At 32.3% G+C, this 20,013-nt stretch overlaps 1 protein-coding gene across 1 annotated transcript; it reads right to left on the bottom strand.

The window, feature by feature from the left end:
* Window positions 1-1,863: 1,863 nt before the first annotated feature.
* On the bottom strand, window positions 1,864-3,806 carry LOC131844578 (acyl carrier protein, mitochondrial-like). The gene is made up of 2 exons (XM_059193492.1): window positions 3,741-3,806; window positions 1,864-2,191 (listed from the first exon to the last, which is right to left on the bottom strand). Exons 1-2 carry the CDS (start codon window positions 3,804-3,806, stop codon window positions 1,946-1,948), a joined length of 312 nt encoding a protein of 103 aa, XP_059049475.1. The 3' UTR covers window positions 1,864-1,945.
* Window positions 3,807-20,013: the final 16,207 nt, after the last annotated feature.

A 20,013-nucleotide genomic window follows, 5' to 3' on the forward strand; every position in this document is an offset into this window, starting at 1 on the left:
CAACACGCAAGTTCCGTTCTAAGTATTCTTGTGATGAGACTGCGTTCCAAATTTGTGGTAGAATAAAAATATATAACCATTTAAAAGGACTTATATTAAGTTCATTTATATAAGCATTATTTCTGTTTCTATATACATTTATTTGTATAATGCATATTATATCTAACCTTTAGTGGATTAGGTAAAATGGTTAACTAAAATATATTTTATAGCTCTGGTTCTCATTTAATAGTCTATGCCTATTGAATATGGATACAGTCATTGCGTTATGTTAAACCAGAAACGTATACGTATGAAGTATTGTATTTTATAGCTTTATGTTGGATTATTTCTTATAATACACTTGTGTTGAGTGCCTTTCTGAATATTAAGCGACTAGTACCCGTCCATGCTTTATCCGGGTGCTCATAACTTTGTCAGTTTTTTTTTAATCGAAATATTTCTATTCATGTAGGTCTATTACATATGCTTATGATTTTTTTCAAATAAAATATCTTTATTCATGTAGGTACAGTTAGGTACTGACTTATGATGTGTCAAATCTGCCGTCAATTCGGAGTGCTTTCGAGTTTGTAAGTAGGTACTGACAATAAATTGAACTCCTATTTTTTTTTAAGTGAGTATATGTATATTAACAAACTATGTCACTCTGGATAATGCACCTGTAGAACAATTTTTCAATTCGGTGCTTCCGGAATTTACCTTCAACCTTTATTTATTACCTTGTAATAAAATCTGCTCTTTTTCACTTCTCTCGCACACACATTCATTCTCATTCCACCGTAGCTTCACTAAGCTGCTTGGCGGCTGAAATAGGTAAGATAGGTATACCCAACGCAAACATATGCTACAACACAGCTCAGTAAGTCGATAAAAATAATTGTCTGAAAATTACCTCTATTGCTACAAACATTAAGAACGATTTTCGCTTACACTAGTATATTGTGCTGCTGTACTAATTATCATTATTAAACAAATAGAAACAACCTATATAGAAATAAACTTTTGATTAGAACAGAACATTTTTTAATAGTCTACCGCTCATTTGGAAAGCAAGAAACAGCAAGAAGAACGAAAAAAAAACTTGTATGTTGTTCTTTTAAATAGATATTATTCAGCTTAGCATATTTAAGAGTTTGTGTAAATAGAAATTGAGAAATAGATAGATTCGCCTAGGGCATGGACCCGTGTTACCTACCTCATGATGACTAGGGTCCTCACAGGACACTGCAAATTGAACAAACCTAGGTCAGGCCAAACTGAATAGGAAATGCTATTACATATCCCATGTGGTTGTAGCCCACTCATGCATAAACGTAATATCTCCTTTGGAAAGTTTACACTATCCTGAGGGCATATAAACCATCCTTCTCTTCTTAAGAATATCCTACAATTCATCTCCCTGACGGGTCTAGGAAAAAGGGCGAGCACAATAGAGCGATCGCTACAGGTCCTGCACCTGACCCAAACAACCCAATAAAAAATATATACCCCCCCTAAATCCGGGTCTGGCAGTCCACCACCAGTCCCTACATATTATGCAGTAGGTATTCTACTGAATATAAATAACAGACTAATTATATACTCATCTCTTCTCCCTCAATCTTTATATGTTAAGTAACATAATACTAAATTAATGGCTCTATACAAACACTCGTTGTGAAGGTTGGATGATCGCGAGCACAATGGAGCTCTTATAATTTCTCTGAGTCATCTTTAAAACAAAGACTCAACTGTTTGTGTGGATAACGGCAACGTATATAGGCTGCTTGGGAAGTTGGGATGATGTTAACGGAGAAATTATTATATTAATCATTATCACGGATTTTAAATATAATAATGACATATTAATTTTGTCTATGATCTTATATTATCAAGTGATGAAATTATTCACAATAAAAATTATTGATCTAAATTCTTGAGATAAACATCAATGGCTTCACATTTATTCGTGAATATCTTCCTTATCAGCAATATATTGGATTATGTCTTTTGGTCTAACAAGCCTCTCTGCATCAGCATCAGGTATTTCAAAACCAAATTCATCCTCCATAGCCATAATGACTTCAACATGGTCGAGGGAATCGAGTCCCAGATCAGTCATGAAATGGGATTCTACAGATAACTTTTCAGGATTAATTTTGTCATAAAGCTGTAGTACAAGGATCACTCTACTTTTAATAATTATAACCTTGGACAATTAACACTAGTAATCTTTTAGATGCATTTGAGTATTGTAAATAAGGCATGGGTCAGCTACGAAATTACTACACTCTTTAAATAGAGTCCATGATTGTTAATTTATTGTATATGTATGTGCAGTTATAAATAAATAATTAAATATATTTCATTATAATAAATAAATTTTATAAAATAAAATGGATCTATTTTACTCTGGAAATTAACCCTTCTTTCATTATAATAAATAAAATTTATAAAATAAAAGTAGGCTATTTTACTCTTTATAATATTAGCTATGAGCGAGTGAAAGTCCTGTTAAAATCAGACTAGCCGTTTCGGAGATTCAGACGAACAAACAAAAAATTTAAAATTATTTTGTTGTTATAAGTGCCGAATATACTTTTATGTACATTTAGTTAAAAGCTGTACTTAAATTTTATTTATTTGTATAGATAAATTATAATGATTTGAAAAGAGTATTTATTACCACTGTATTGTCTGTTCTTCTCATTCTTATATGAAAGAGACAATTGGCGTAGTGGTTATCTTCCAGAAAGATCAAGAAATCGATTCTGATACTACAATTTTTTAATTTGTTTTACAGAAATTTATATTTCCGGCAAACTCTCAAGCGATAGAAATGCCTATAACGAACCAAATCAATCTGAAGAACGGCGGTAGCAATCACTACATTTTGCCGAGAGTATGTCTACAATTTCAATTGGATAATTATACTGAAGGTAGGGAAACAAAAATATTAGCACAAAAATTTTTACTTTGGTAAGCGGCTAAAATGCTCTTCACGAATAAATTATTTTTGATTTCATTTCATCGTAGAAACATTAAATTCTTGGCAAAATGTGAGCATATCAAAAGACAGTTGATAAAATACTAGATCGAGTGCTCTAGAATTACAGTCATGAAGCCATATTTATCTTCGTTACAATTATTTTATTAAACTTTTTAGTTTATTTCAGTATGTCTACTTTATTATTTCAGTATATCACTCAAACATTCAAGTTTGTACCAACGAAATCTGAATATTTCTTGCAAAATTGAAGTAACTCAGACCAGCCTGTAGATAATAGAGCAAACTGCTTCCGAAATTATGATTATACGGAACTTTCGTAGGGATCCGCGCATTTAGTTTCTCCAACGACTACGTTCTGCGTCCTTTGTTGGAAGTTTAACAATTGTTCCGACCAACGCAACTTCATCTGTGTGATGCTCTGAGATTGATATCGAACAAAATCTTCATTCTTCTTAATTCGAATTAGACTTGGCTTATGAAATACTCGCTTTTCCCGGTGTCTCAGCTAGAAATTTATAGCCTACTAGCTACTCGCCCCGGCTTCGCACGAGTGTACATGTATTATATATATAAACCTTCCTCTAGAATCACTCTATCTATTAAATAAAACCGCTTCAAAATCTGTTGCATAGTTTTAAAGATTTAGGCATACAGAGGGACGGACAGACAGCGACAGTGACTTTATTTTATGTTATGTAATGAAGATAAGGGTCATTTTCGTCCAGATTTTTTTATATAGTACACGTACCGTCGCGAATAGATGAAGATCAGTGTTTGCTCTTTGAGTGATACTCCACACTGAGCTACGAGCCATTTTGTATTGCTGTGAATTACCCATGGCTGTTTACTCATGTTAAATCGAAAAAATAGAAAAATAATAGAAAATAAATTATTCAAATAAACTTACTTCGAAGCACTTTTGAATAGTCATCATTTTTTTATTAATCTATATGTTCTCATTCGGAAAGCTGTCTCATCACAAAAAGAACAGCAAGAAACTTGCGTGTAGCTCTTTTAAATAATTGTATTCATGCTTTACATTTTTAAGTTTAAGTGTGTGAATACAAACTAGCAATTAACACTAATTCAATTAAATACTCAAATAGAAAAAATATTGAATATAAAACCAATTGGTTAAACAATTAATAAGAGGAAATCAGTCATAGTGATTAGAGCAGACCAGTCCCTACAAGCAGAGAATTACTTTGTTCCGAATTAACTGGTACTATTTAACTTTTAGTTCTGTATCCCCACACGCTGGAACGTAAGTGGTTTTGGACTGTGCGGTTTAAGAGTTTCTTCTGTACACTTAGATTGTGGAATGAACTACCTGCCGAGGTTTACTGAGACTACAGCATGGAGTTTTTCAAGAAGGGTATATTAAGGGTTGGCAAAGCGCACGTGACCCCCAAGGATCAACGCGGGGGGGTAGATGCTTATTTGCCACCGTCGTAATATAAAAAAAAAGTGTTATTATTGCAGATAATGTTGTAAAGTTACCTATATATTGGTGGCATCGATGGTCTAAATCGCTATTAGCACACCTTTATTTACGATGGTCGCTGGTTCGATTCCTCGTACTATGCAAACATTCATGAGTTTGACTGTTTGCATCGGTCTGGCTTTTTTCTATGTATAATATGTATGTATTTACAATATGTATTTTTTTAAAGTATCTATGTATTTGTATCAGTCATCTAGTACCCCCAACACAAGCTATAGCTAGCCTAACTTGGGTCTAGACGGCGCTGTGTGAATTGTCCTGAGATTATTATTAAATACATATTTATGTATATAGTAAAGTTATCTAAACAACTTTTGTTCACTGCAAATTACCCCATACAGGGGTCATATTTTACCTCTAAAAATATTGCAACGAAAATCATCATTGCACTCAATTATTCCATAGTTGAGTGCAATGACCATTGACTCACCCGTCATACGTGAATGAGAGCTGTTTGTGATGAATGATCTGTTTTGATTATAACCGCAAAATTAAATATTTCTATCGGTAGATTTCAGACTCCGACCTGACGGTAGATTTCACATATCATAAGAGTCTGTTATAGATCTATATGAATAAAGATATTTTGATTTTGATGTCGTTTAATAAAATACATGAGATTACATAACCTATATAATTTGGTGAACTGGGTGATCTAGCGGTTTAGACACAGCCTTACATCCGATGGTCGCGGCTTCGATTTTTGGCATAGTAAATCCATTTGTAGACATGAGTATGATTTCACATATTGGTCTGGGTGTCTTCTTTGTCTAGTACCCATATGTACTGAATATAAAGATCACTAGTATATGACACAATAATAATAATAATAACCGTAGAAAATTCACAACACCATCTTATATAGCTTACATGGAATGCCAATGAATAGACAAATATAGAATAGAATAGAAAATCATTTATTCAAATAAACTTACATTGAAGCACTTTTGAATAGACATTACATTTTTTTTTTTTAATCTCATCACAAGAAGAACGAGCAAGAAACTTGCGTGTTGCTCTTTTAAATAATTTTATTATTACTTTACATTTTTAAGTTTAAGTGTGTGAATACAAATATATTTTAACGTGCAAGAATCGAATCCGCGACCGTGAAGTGACGCAACTAAACTGGTAAACCTCTAAGGACGTCTAAGTATTTGAATATTTCGCTAATTTGGAAATCAAAGGCAATTTACTTGATGGCCAACGATATACTAAGTTAAAGGAGACCAAGTTACTGCCTCACAATTACGAAGTTTAACAAAGGACAGGGAAGTCGGTCGGAAACTAAAGCGAATCCTTAAAGTTCTGAATTATCATAATGTTAGAGATGGCCTGATCGTGCTCACTGTGGACTAGTATATGATCTGATGACTATATATCATTACTTTGTTTGTTTTTTTTATTATACACAAACGGTCAATACCTAAAACACCTCCGGTTAGCCGACGATATTGCGTTGCTAGCGGAAAACTCACAAGACTCAGCTAAAATGCTCAGCAGACTAAGTCAAGAAACTGGTGGAGTAGGCCTGAAGATGAATCTGCAGAAAACTAAGTGGACGGGTCTCTCAAACACAATATTGGTTTCAATTCAGGGAACCACGTTAGAACACTGGAAACAGTATGTCTGTCCTACTAGGCCAGAAAATCCGACTAGATAGATGTAGCTTTTTCAATCTGCAGAAAACTACGACCAATGCGATGATGGGTCTGACCCGTAAAATGATGATACTTCCATATAACCTCCCTTCTGCCATTTCAACCCCTTACAACCCTTTTTTCGCATTAAATGTAGCCTAAGTCCATCCTAAGTCTAATATAATACATGCTGATTACACAGATAGTCATAGTAACTATCTGTGTATTCAGCATGAAAGCGAGACAGACAGACCGACAGACAGAGTTACTTTCATATTTATAATCTTATATATAAAATTCTCGTGTCACAGTTTTTGCTCTCATACTCCTCCGAAACGGCTTGACCGATTCTCATGAAATTTTGTGAGCGTATTGAGTTGGTCTGAGAATCGGCCAACATCTATTTTTTATCCCCCTAAATGTTAGGGGTAGTCCACCACCAATTTTTTTTTTCATTTTTTAGACAAAATTTTTAGTTTCTATTTTTTTTGATACAACATACAAAAATACATACAATCCTAAATTTTCACCCTTCTATCATGAACCCCTATTTTTTATAGCGTTACTAATTTATATGGCAAAACAACGTTTGCCGGAACAGCTAGTATTATATAGATTTGAACTGGTCCTGATTTTTAATATCATCTAATTAATAAAGTTTAAAGGTTGACCACCCCTTGATGGGGGTAAATTAAGAAGGACGTATACCGGAGATACCGCTGTGGTTCTCCTCAATTTCAGGGAAGCTAAACTATTTGTGCATGATTCATTAGCAAACATAACCAACTATTTCACAGGAGGGTCCTAATCTCGTATGGGTAATTACGTAAACAAAGATAACCCCTTACGATCAAATGAATCTATAATATAGAGCAAGTTAACCTGTTGTTGTCTTAACCAGAGTTCAATGTGAGGTTAAATAACATTGTCGATGAAAAGTATAATTGACGAACGTGCAAAGCAATAGTTGTTCATGCACGAGATCTTCATTTAATGTTAGACATAGACACCTATAAATAAACATAGTGAATAATTTGGCTTTTTAAGAAAAAGATAATAACAAAAAAAGTAATTACTTCTAGCCACCTCTCTTCAATTGAATCTGTATACTGAAGTGGACGGTAGGGAAACAAATATAACATAAAATATTTTACGATCATAAGCGGCTAAAATGTCCTACATGAATAAATGATTTTTGAATTTAATATTGAATTTAACGTAATCATAAAATTACTGTGTTAATTTTAACGATCTGATGCCTTAGTAATAAGACAGTGCTGTATCCTTAAGGCAAGATGTCCATTTCATCTCTATACAAAACGTGCTAATGCGAAATTTTTCTACAATAATAATAAAAGTCGATTAAATTTTGTCCATAGAATAAGTAACCAACTAATACCAATAGAAATTATAGTATATTAGATTATATATTGTGTATATTACAATAACGATAAATATCTTTATAGTTACTATAATAATAGATATATATATATATTAAGGTTTCTTAAGGGTCGGCAACGCGCACGTGATACCCCTGGTGTTTCAGGCGTTCATAGGCTACGGTAACCATTTACCATCAGATGGGCCGTATGCTTGATTGCCACCATAGTAGTATAAAAAAAAAAGATTAGGCCGAATATTAGTTACATTAATTATTTTAGATCAAGTCGAAATTTTGCCGTAAATATTTACGGCAAAATTTCGATTGATAGTATTGCTATCGCGCTTTTGTGTGGGGAGACAGGGTCTCTGAATAGAAATAGAACGAGTGAAAAACCTTTATCGTAATTTTAGCGTTTAGTTTTAAGTTTAGCGTGCATGTACTCACCAATTCTTGATAATCGTAAGTTCCACACTCACACGCTACAAACTTTATATATTTGTATATAAATGTGTTCTGTCTATTATTATACATATTATTATTATTATAACTATTGTATATATAAAAAAATAATTGTATAATCGTTAAAAGGTAACAAACAGACAGGCAGACATACCTACTTTTACATTTATCCTACTAATATTATAAACGCGAAAGTTTGTGACGGATGGACGGTTGTTACTCTTTCATGCAAAAACTACTAAATTTTAATGAAACTTTTAAGTAATTTAGCTTATACATCAAAATAACACATAGACTATAATTTAAAAAGTGATTATGTAAATTGGTTGAAATATAATAAATATCAAGTAAGTGTGATGCAGACGAAGATACGCGGTTCAGCAAGTAAGTAATATTAATATTGAAATTGTATATGTACTAGTATAGAAAATAGAGCGTATATTTAAACGTATTATCAGTTAGTAAAGGTAATATAAAAATTCAACTTAGTTTAAGACATAATCACAGAAGACCGAAGAGCTGGCAGCTACCTTGGACAAAGAATTAGTCTAGCTATTCAAAGAGGGAACGCTGCCAGTATCTTCGGAACGTTGCCTAAAGGGACCCCTTTTAATAATATATTTTAGTCATCATATTATATATTTTTTTAAGCTTTTTAATTTTAGGTTCTTAGCTGTACAATTAGGTTATGTAAATACTAGTAATAAATTTATTTTAAAAGTGTAATGATGTGTAAAAAGTTTAGACAAATAATAATGTTATTGTTTTTCTCAAACATAATGAATTCGTGTTTCATATTGATGTTAAAGATAATGATTACATTAATATAAAACAGTTTATTGCAAATTAACAAACAACGCTAAAATTGTACCGTTCCAAGGATCTACATAAAAGACCACCGAGCTGGCTTTATAAAAAACTCATATTTAGCAGTTTTATTAAAGCAAGTTGAACAAAGTCTTGAAGAAAATTAAGCAACAACGGTGCAGTGTAAATCCCCATCTTAAACTGAGACAGGTATAAAGTAAGAAATTGAGGCAACAGAGTTTAATACCCTATAAAATATAAAACGGATCGCCTTTTTACTTTACACAAGAAATGAAACGGTTTTATGTGGATTTTCGATGTGAAAAATCCGTTTATTTTTATGTTTCATATTTACAGCTTCGTACTTTTCGCCACAATAAAATAAGTTACTGAAATATTATTCGAGTGAATTTGTTGAAATAAAATTAATATTTATTCTTTTAAAGTATAGGAGGCAGACGAGCTTACGGCTCACCTGATGGTAAGTGATTACCGTTGCTCATTAACACTCGTAACACCAAAGGAATATAAGGTCAGTGACTTAACATGGTAGTTGCTAGTAATGAGGCCAATAATTATACACAAACCAAGAGTAAGCTGACATTATAGGTGACGCAGCTGGAGTCGAGTCACAACGCGAGTTTCAAGGCATTTGTGGCCCGGGTCCTCACCAACATGCTGCCCACCTTCATGAAGGAGGGCTACTGACCGAAAGATATGGTATATCGGAGCTACCGTGCCAGATTGCCCTCTTCAGTGCGAGACCACACAGACAATATCAATGTATTAGTTTTTGAATATTAAATTTTATGTATGTTATTTTATAAGGTATTTATAATATGAGTCTAGTTGCCTGAAATATATAATCCCCGTAACTAATAATCCCCAACCCCACTATATTATATTACACTATAAATCCATGATTGAGTTTAATGACCTCATATATAGCGACCAAATTAAGAAATAATGTTCAGCTGGTCATATAAAATGTTATTCTATTATAATATTAATTTCAGACTATAAACCTCACCTGTGGTTACTTCAGTCTCACTTGTTTCAGCCGCCAAGCATTTCTTAAGCTGTTTCGATTGTATGGTGCACGTTAGGTAGTGAAATTACAGGATAAGAGGCGTGACATCGCAGTCCCCTGAATGGCAATGTGTGGTTTCATAGATATCACGTAATAACGTCATAGATATCACGTGATAACGTGCTGTTCATGTATATAGACGACGGCTACCACTTACCATCAGGTAGGTTATCAGCTTGTTTGCAATTCATTTCTATAATTATAAAAAACGGCGTCGGTGGTCTAGCGGTTAAGCACACCGCCTTGCTTCCGACGCTTTATTTCGGATGATCGTGGGTTCGATTCCTCGCACGTATATATATTTTTTTTCGGACTACTCTAATGCTGTTGGCCGCAGCTGACCTTTACAGCTTCACCGGACGTTAGGGGGCGAGTGCAGATGGCACTCCAAACCCGTGAAAGGACTTATGGAGCGGCTGAAGGCCTGCCTGACCGATACGACTTTATATATGAGGGCACCACTAGGTGTTCGAACCTTGGCTCAGGCCGTCATAATATCGATCCCTGTTTGAATTGGGGGGATCGATCGGAGGGGTACTCGGAGGCGCCGGTGTGGAGCGCCCGGTTGAATGCGCGATATTGTGTGTTTGAATCCTCGCACGGCACAAACATTTGTATTCATAAGTATGATTGTATCGGTCTGGATATTTTCTATGTATAATATGTATGTATTTACGAAAAAAATTGTATCAGTTATCTAGTACATATAACACAAGTTTTAGCTAGTTTAACTTGGATCTAGATGGCGCCGTATGAATTGTCCTGAGATTATTATTAGTATTAAAAAAAAAAATTTAGTACATCGCATACAATATGTTTACATGAACCTACCCAATTTTCCATATGAATTATGTATTCGTAACGAATTCACTGCGCGCGTTAGACACGTTAAGTGCTGGAATAGCTCTTATGAGCTCCCGCTGCAAGTGTAGGGTTGTCAAAAATATTTTATGTCTATACTAATAAATATCCAAACGATCAATTCGAGATTTGACAATTTTATTTGATAACTGTCTTGTCATTAAAATGTAAATAAGCTATTATAAAGACGAAAAATGATTTTTTTTTATAATCTTACTTAGCTCGACTTTGAACGTACTCGTCTTTGGTACCTAAGAAAGTCAACTAAACTATTATAGAGACTTAAATAAACTATTATAGAAAAGAAAGATTTCTTTTTTCATTAGTATAAACTAATGATCTTACTTAGTTCGACATTGATCATAGTTGTCTACGTAAGTACCTAAGAAACGCTACTAAACTATTCTAAGGACGAAAGTAATCATTTTTCATTTGTTTATCTTGCAATTTGCAACGTACTTGAAATTCCCCTGGTGCTGCGGGTGTTCATGGGCGGCGGTAATCACTGTTTATAAAAAAAACTTTTTGTTATATAAAAAAAAACTTACTTAGCGCGACTAAGAAACATAACTAAACTATTCTAAGGGCGAAAGTAATCATTTTTCATTTTTTTATAATATAAACTTACTTAACCCGACTTTGGACAAAATCATCTGCTTGGGTACCCTCTGTCTCAGCAATTTCAGTTAACATAAAATGACATATGGTAGTGAATTTGCAGTGTATGTCTGACATACTAGTCCTTTTGAATGGTAATGTAAGAGAGGTATCATGAGCAACGTGATGCCGAAAAGTCAATCATTCAGTCAATCATTACTGTATGTGAGTGATGATTACCACTTACCATCAGGTGATCTAGCAGTTGTTATGCACTTCCAAATAAATATAAAAGAAAATTATAACTTTAGTTCTTTAAGGATAATAATGAGAGTGCAATATATTTTCTTTTTATTTCTATTCAAAATACAGTGAATTATAAACATTATTTTGTACTTTTACCTTTAAATATCTATCTAATAACAAAGACTATATGTAATTAATGTCCGTCCGTTGTAGGCACGTTTCTAAAATTATATAGTATATTTTGTGTATAAATGATATAAAAAAATTCATGTTAATTACTGTTAACATAATCCTGCTAAGCCTCACACGTCATCATGATTAATGAAAGAGCCGAATGGAACAGGAAAATACCATTGGAGTATCTGAAGAGCCTGAAAAAACATTATAACAGTCAGTATATTTATAATTTAAAGGTAAAACAAGCGAATATAAGAAAATAGACTATTGCTAACAATCTACGTAATATTATTATTTATTCCGCATTTATTTAATTTTGTATGTTTGTCTGTCATCTATTTTAGTTCATAAGCTTTTCACGACTAAATGGCTGAAGGGATCTTAATGTAATTTTATATAAAGATATACTGTAATTGAAACTTTCATTCACTTTTTCACAATCTTCGAGATTATTTTTCAAGATGAAATATTGCTTTTATCCGTCATCATTAAGCAATCTGTCTTTATGTGCAATCTCATAAAGTTCTGATAAGTAGTTTTGTCCCGAAAATATAACAGAAAGGCATCCTTTTGCTTTCATAAAGTTAATATAGATTAACTAGATGTCGGCAGTTTCACTTGCGTAAAAAAATATATGCTTATGTATTATTCTTATATATATATAAGCTACATTACTGTAAAGTTTCATCAGAATCGTTCAGTAGTTTTTGCTTAAAAGAATAACAAACATTCATCCATCCATCCATCCATCCATCCATCCATCCATCTATCCATCCATATTCACAAACTTTCACGTTTATAATATTAGTAAGACAGATTAATTTTAACAAAAATGTTATTGTAACAAGTTTTAATAAAAAATATTTACACATCGTGTTTAGTTGAGGAATATAGCATGATATAATTATAATAAAAAATATATACCATTTTGCATACTTAATGCTTACATTGGTTACACCGTGATAATATAAAATCAATGTATAGAAATGTATAAAAGAGAAACAAAAGAATATCGCCGTTCTATATTCGAATCTCAATTTTCAAAATTACGCATTTCAAAATGATCTCATCGCTCTCATAAAAAAGTCAGAAGCTCTGAATTCGTATAATTTATTCGCTAAACATATTGTAAATAACCTCAAAAAGATCAACAAAACATAATAATTTCATAAAAATCACAACGATACTATATTTGAATTAAAAAGAAATATATATTTATTCATTTACGTATGTATATAACTATAATATAATATAATATATATGTATTTATTTCGATAATTTGACATCCCCTCCAGAGGAACACATTATATAATTAAAACTTTGGCCGTATCAAATCGCGGCTGAAGTACTACGTAATATATTTATAATGCAAAAAAAAAAATGTGATAATAAAAACAGTAGAGAAACAAATAAATTTAATAAAAAAAAATGTAAAAATAATAAGCATCGTATTACTAAATTGTAGTGACCTAATAAAATTTAGTTTTATTGAGTTGGCAACCCTAACTTTAGCTGCACACGCTGTGGCTACGCTAAGAGCCCTTCAGCACGCCGAGGGTCTTGTAATTTGGGTCAGCCGGAGCAAAAATTTCTACTAAGCAAAAAGTAATAATGATTAGTCATTGCAGTCAACATCTCTCTCTGTGTATTGTACACATATTAATCATGCTGCTGTTAATTATATTACACCGGTAGCCTCGCTGGTTTAGCGGTTAAGCACTCCTTACTGGTCGCGGGTTCAATTCCTTGCATGGTACAAACATTTGTACTCATGAATTCGATTGTTATAAAGAAATGTATCGAAGTATTTAATATCAGTTGTCTAGTATCACAAGCTCTGCTAAGTTTGAGACTACATGACTCTGTGTGGGTTGTTTGGGGTTATTATTATTCTTATCTTCCCAGCATACAAAGGCCTTATTTCCGATGGTAGGGAGTTCGATTCTTCCACGCTTCAAACATTTGTAGTCATGAGTACGATTTCTATTGTTATATCTTAAAATATATTTAAATGTTACTATCAGTTGTTCAGTACCCATAACACAAGCTCTGTTTAGCTTAAGACTAGACGGCCATGTGTAGATTATTCAGAGTCATTATTATTATATAACCTTCCCAGCTTACAAAGGAAGTAAATTAGAGATAGAAGAATGTGAGACAAATATTATCCATACAGAAGACTTAGGCTACTACTGTAAAAGTAATCTGTCTATGTATAACAAGAAAAACCAGATCTAAATCTCGGTGGTCTAGCGGTTTAGGACAAAACCTTACTTCCGATGGTTGCAAATTCGATTCCCCACACGGTACAAACATTTATATTCATGAGTATGATTGTTTGTATCTGGGTGATTTCTATCTATATTATGTATGTATTTTACAAAAAAATCTGGATATTTATATCAGTTGTGAAGTACCCATAACATAAGTTCTGCGTACCGTGGAACTAGATGGCGCTATGTTAATTGTCCAGGGTTATTTATTTATAAGATGAAAAAACCAGATTATAACTTATCTCCTTTACGAACTGGGATAGCCGTATCAAGACCTGGAATGAGCAGGGATCGCTAATTTCCCAACTTTCCCGATACCACTTAGGATCGTTGGTATAGTGAGTTTTCCTCTTATACGCTTTCGTTAGAAAGTTTTACTGAATTTGGTTCACTACGAGAAGTTTCTTTGCATTGAAACATGTTGTGGATATAAAGAGGAATCAATTTATATATGTATATATATCTTAATGTATATATAAGTACGTGTGTCTATCACCTAACTACTCCTAAAGAGATGGATCGATTTGGATGAAATTTTCTGTGAAAATTGTACCAGGTAAGAGGCGCTGTCTTCATGTAATATTTACAAAATATAATGTATGAAATTAATTTAATTGAAAATGTATTTAAAAAAAATTGTAACAGTTGTCTAGTACCCATAATACAAGCTCTGTTTATTTTATGATTAGATATGAGGACTGTCCAAGGTCATTATTGCTATACATTAATACCTGAAGCAAAACCTTTGTACCATCTTCTACGCAAAGAGTACTTAGAGTAACTTTGCTTACTTCTAGTTTATATTGAAAAGGAGTGCAGAATGATTTTTTTTTAAATTATGCAAAAAAACGTTTAATCAATAAAAAAAGCATCACACATTGCGTTCGCAAATAGCCAATTAATATATTTAAAAAAAAATTATAAAATTCAAATTTAGAACGTCACGTCATGGAATATTGATGTTGTTTTGTTTCACTTTATATACATTATTGCACTTCTTCTCGAATATTCCGTGGCGTCATTATTAAAATCAATGTACAATACATTCTAAATATTTTTTTATTTCAATTGATAATTATTAGTAATCAACGTTTATGTAACAGACTCGACCCATGGGCTTTGCGGCGAGATATTGCATCTCTGTGCATTTTCTACCGCATATATCACGGGGAGTGTTCTGAGGAATTGTTCGGATTAATACCAGCTGCTGAGTTTCACCACCGTACCACCCACCAGAAACTAAAATACCATCATCAATTCATCCAGATGATCTCCTGATCATCTGGATGAATGGCGGTCATCCACAGTGCGATTTTCTAGAAACTTTTTGCCACGCACAACCACATTGTGGAATCACCTTACAGCAATGGTATTTCTGAACCGATACGATATTCCGAGCTTATTCCTTTTTAAAAGGTCGACAACGTACTGGCAATTCCGTTGGTGTTGCGGGTGCTCATGGGAGGCGGTAATCATTTACCATAAAAAAAAAACTATACATTGCAATATTCTTCCAGCAAACACACACATTACTATGTATTTGACACACATACATGCATATATGTAAATTAACTTATATACATTTGCGTCAAATATTTATCTTACTAGTAGAATAGAATAGAATAGAAAATCATTTATGATTATTAAGTTCATATAATATTCAAGATACAATTTGTTTATTATCTTTAATTACATTTTTACAATTAATACAGATAATAAACTGTTAAAAAAATTTATGATTTAAATTAATATGGTCAAATATCGACCACTAATCGACTAGTAGTAATTATAATTCCAACTAGTTCTCAGTAAGTAAGTAAAAAATTGGTTCCAAAAATCTGCCGAGTACAGCTTTTTAGTAACCATTTCAGCTGAAATGGCCGTAATATATACCGTGAAAAAGATGGGGCAGATAACTTTGTCAAAGGTGTTTTATAGACTGTCTGGGCATCCTTTACAGTGGAAAATGTAGAGTGCCTTTCAGAAGGAAATGGCCATCCTCTTCAACACACGGGTATGGGCGTTTTATATTCGTAGTGTTTTAGACTTAGGTATATTTTTTTAACGGAACTGTAGTGCATTATTTATTGTTATATTTTTGTTATACATTGTACAAAGTGTGAAGTGGGGCTAGCTCATTGTTCAAATTGGGTTCGATTCTCGAAGTTTCGAGCGTTATAGAATTTTTTTATACGATAACGTTGACAGTAAACTATACGATTACTGGTATGGGCGTTTTATTTTCGTAGTGTTTTAGACTTAGGTATATTTTTTTAACGGAACTGCAGTGCATTATTTATTGATTCTTGGTTTTGAGAGCTCATTTTTTTTTAGAAGTAAATAAATATTTCTTAGTAAACACAAATTGTACGATAACTTTTGATTAAATAAAATGATACAGTAAACTATGCAATAGCTTACCCTATCCTTTATGAAAAACTATTTAACGTTATTGACCTGTTTTTTTTCTTTAGAGTATTTTTTTTTAATTTAACAGAATGTTAAGATAAATAATATAATTATAATCACAGGTCAATTCACACAGGGCCATCTAGACCCAAGTTAAGCTAGCTAAAGCTTGTGTTAAGGGTACTAGATAACTGATACAAATACATAAATATTTTTTTTTCGTAAATATATACATAATATACATAGAAAACAACCAGACCGACACAAATAATCATACTCATGAATACAAATGTTTGTGTCGTGCGAGGAATCGAACCCGCGACCATCGGACGTAAAGCGGTGTGCTAGACCGCTAGATCACCGAGGTTAAATACCACTGAAATAATGTAACAAAAAATTACTTACTTAGAACTATTATAAATTATAAAAAAAAATATGTCTGATTCATTCTGTTTCTGATACTCACCATATATACCATATATTCCATTATACGGTTAGATATCAGTATACAGATTCTACAACATGCTATATTTTCGTTTTAGGTTTAAATGTACAACCCCTCCGATCGATCCCCTGTCCGATTCGAACAGGGATCGAAATTCGGTCTGAGCCGTGGTTCGAACCCCTAGTGCCCTTTGACTAAAGTCGTATCCATCAGGCAGGAGTTGGCCCTCAGCCGCTCGTTTAAGTGCTTCCGCGGATTTGGAGTGCCATCTGCACTCGCCCCCTACCATTCAGCGAAGCTATAAAGGGCGTTGGAGTAGTTCGAAGAAAAATAGCAACAAAATTCTTTAGTACAGATTCCAATCGATCATTAGTATTTAAGTTTTTAATTCTAAAGTAATCTAGAACACATAGACAAGCTAATAACAGTAAAGAATAGAATAGAATAGAAAATCATTTATTCAAATAAAATTAATGTAAGCACTTTTGAATAGTCATAGCATTTTTTTTAATCTACCGCTCATTGGAAAAGCTGTCTCATTACAAGAAGGATGAGCAAGAAACTTGTGTATTGCTCTTTTAAATAATCCTTGTAAGTTCACATTTACAAGTCGAAATGTGTGAATAGAAACTACCAACCAGCACTAATTTATTAGGGTAAAATATAAATAAACAATAAGATTAAATCAGTCATAGTGATAAGAGCAGACCAGTCCCTAGAAGCAGCACTCGTTCACGAGTATGACGGATGAGCCAGCCATCACTGCGCCCGACCATGTTTTAGGGATCCCAATGACCCGGCCCACCACGCCGCCACATGTCTGGATATTTTAGTGAGCAACTACTCAGTAATTACAACAAATAATTACAACCTACGACGATAATAAATTGAAACACTATAATGTTTTTAATGAATTTTATTTCTCTTATTTTTTTAATCTTGATACTTGTCATAAGATTTCGTAGTAACGGTTAGATAACTTGTTATCATATAAATCTCAACATGTTTCGATAATATGACTCTCTTTACATAAAAAATATTACAATATACCACTTAGAAAATAAATAAATACAATATACAAAACGCGCTTATGCATTTTGTTTAACAAAGTATAATTTACAAAATATACAAATAAAATAAATTTAAATGAAACATTTAAAAATTGCGTTCAATTTTAAATTTATGTTTTATTTTATTTAACAGTTTTTATTCAAAAATTTAGTGAACAAAATTTCCAGCTTAAATAATTATAATAAGTATTTTATTGACAAAAAGGCAAGTAATTGAAAAAGGATACAGGTTCTAATCAGCGAATAATATATAATTGCAACATTAGCTTTATATAACAAAAATAATCGTTTTCACGTTTCTATTCTTATGAAAATAGCATTTTTTAATTTTTAACAGTAGTTGTCCACCCCAAACATAGTTTGTTATATTTAGGACATTTAAAAAAAATCAATACTAATCTTTCACGTTTCTACCATCATTTTTTTAATAACAGTATTAATTTATATTGCAAAGCAACGTTTGCCAGATCAGATAGTATATATATATATATAAAATAAACATATATAGATATGCATCTTATTTCAATAAATATTAATATAATTTATATTAAGTGTCGTTAATTCAATTCGAATAATTTATTAATAGATTACTTTTTACAAAACAAGAGTTTAAGTAACCGACGTTTTACACTAAGAGTTGAGAGGTTTCACTATCTCTGAGGTAAATAATTACCACATAATGGGTAACCCCTTATTGCGTCATCAGAGACACAAAAGGTGGCACGTCATCCCGTTTTATAAATTTTCGTACCCGACCGCCTGAAGAGCGGAATTGAAAATTAAATTGCTCGAATAGTTTGAGGCGACAGGTCTATCTTGCAAGGAAATATGGCAGTATTTTAACAAAATTCACGCCTGAATAGTTAAGCGACGCCGTATTCTGAAATGTAGGTGAAATTCTAATAAATAAAACAGAAATAAATAAAACTTGAATGAAATAAAACTGGAATGCAATAAACTTGTGTAGTTCAGTAAATTAACTGTCTTCATAGAATGAGCAAGGAGTACTTGTTTTTATTGAGTCTGTGATTATGGAACGAGCTAAACGGAATAACAGCTTCCAGCTAAGTTGCTTTCTTTGACGCTTTCAGTTAATTATACCGTTCATCGGGCCATCTCTGAACAAGTAAACACTTTATTCGAACAGAATAACTTTTCTGCTAGCGTAAAATTTTCTTGCACATTCGAAACTATCTTTATCAACTAGAAGACAAAAAATTTGTTAAAATTAATTTGTAATATAAGCAATAGATATGTAATGGACATATTATTTAAACATAAATACGTAATAGTATATTGCAAATAGATCTATTAATGTCAATAAAACTTTGTGTGGGATTTGAACCTCATATTGTTATTCAGATAAAGCAGTATTTACGGCGGCGGCGACTCCACCTAGATTGTCACGTTAGTTAAGGTATATTTTTCAATTACTTGTCTTATTTCATCTTTTATCAAAATATTTGTTACAGAAATTTATTCATTTTATTAAATATTTTAAAGAAATATGTTTAAATAGTTACCTCGTAGACACGGCTTCTAAGGTACATACTCATTGTCTATAGTACCATAATAGTAAACATAAACCATGGTTAATGATCACTTCTCCGTTGAAGGTAGGTTCAGTCATTATCGTTGAACATTAGCCTAAATACAGCTATATTCTTAGTGGCTTGAGTCCCATAAAGGTTAGGCCATTTGCGTTAAGACAATTTCTACATATTCACATATAGAAACTGTAACATATCATTGTCAATGAAGAAACTCTTATAAATCATTGTAAATGAAAATCATGATTAATGATAAAAAAACATTTCTTTCTTACTTCTAAAAGTTGTGGTATTTTATATTTTTATTTAATGATACATTTATTAAAACATATAAATAAAACATAAATATAAATTTATACTAGTTAAAGAAATTTATTTAATTAATTGTTCTGATATTTATAATTATAAAATAAATTGTTTAAACTGAAATTGAATTGTTAATTGGAATTATAATTTTACATACTTATTTTACAGTATACAGTCTTTAAGATTCTAATTTATTTACAATA

Source organism: Achroia grisella, unplaced genomic scaffold (genome assembly GCF_030625045.1).
Source record: "Achroia grisella isolate CSIRO2021 unplaced genomic scaffold, CSIRO_AGI_Agris_v1 utg402, whole genome shotgun sequence".
NCBI classification, from domain to species: Eukaryota; Metazoa; Arthropoda; class Insecta; order Lepidoptera; family Pyralidae; genus Achroia; species Achroia grisella.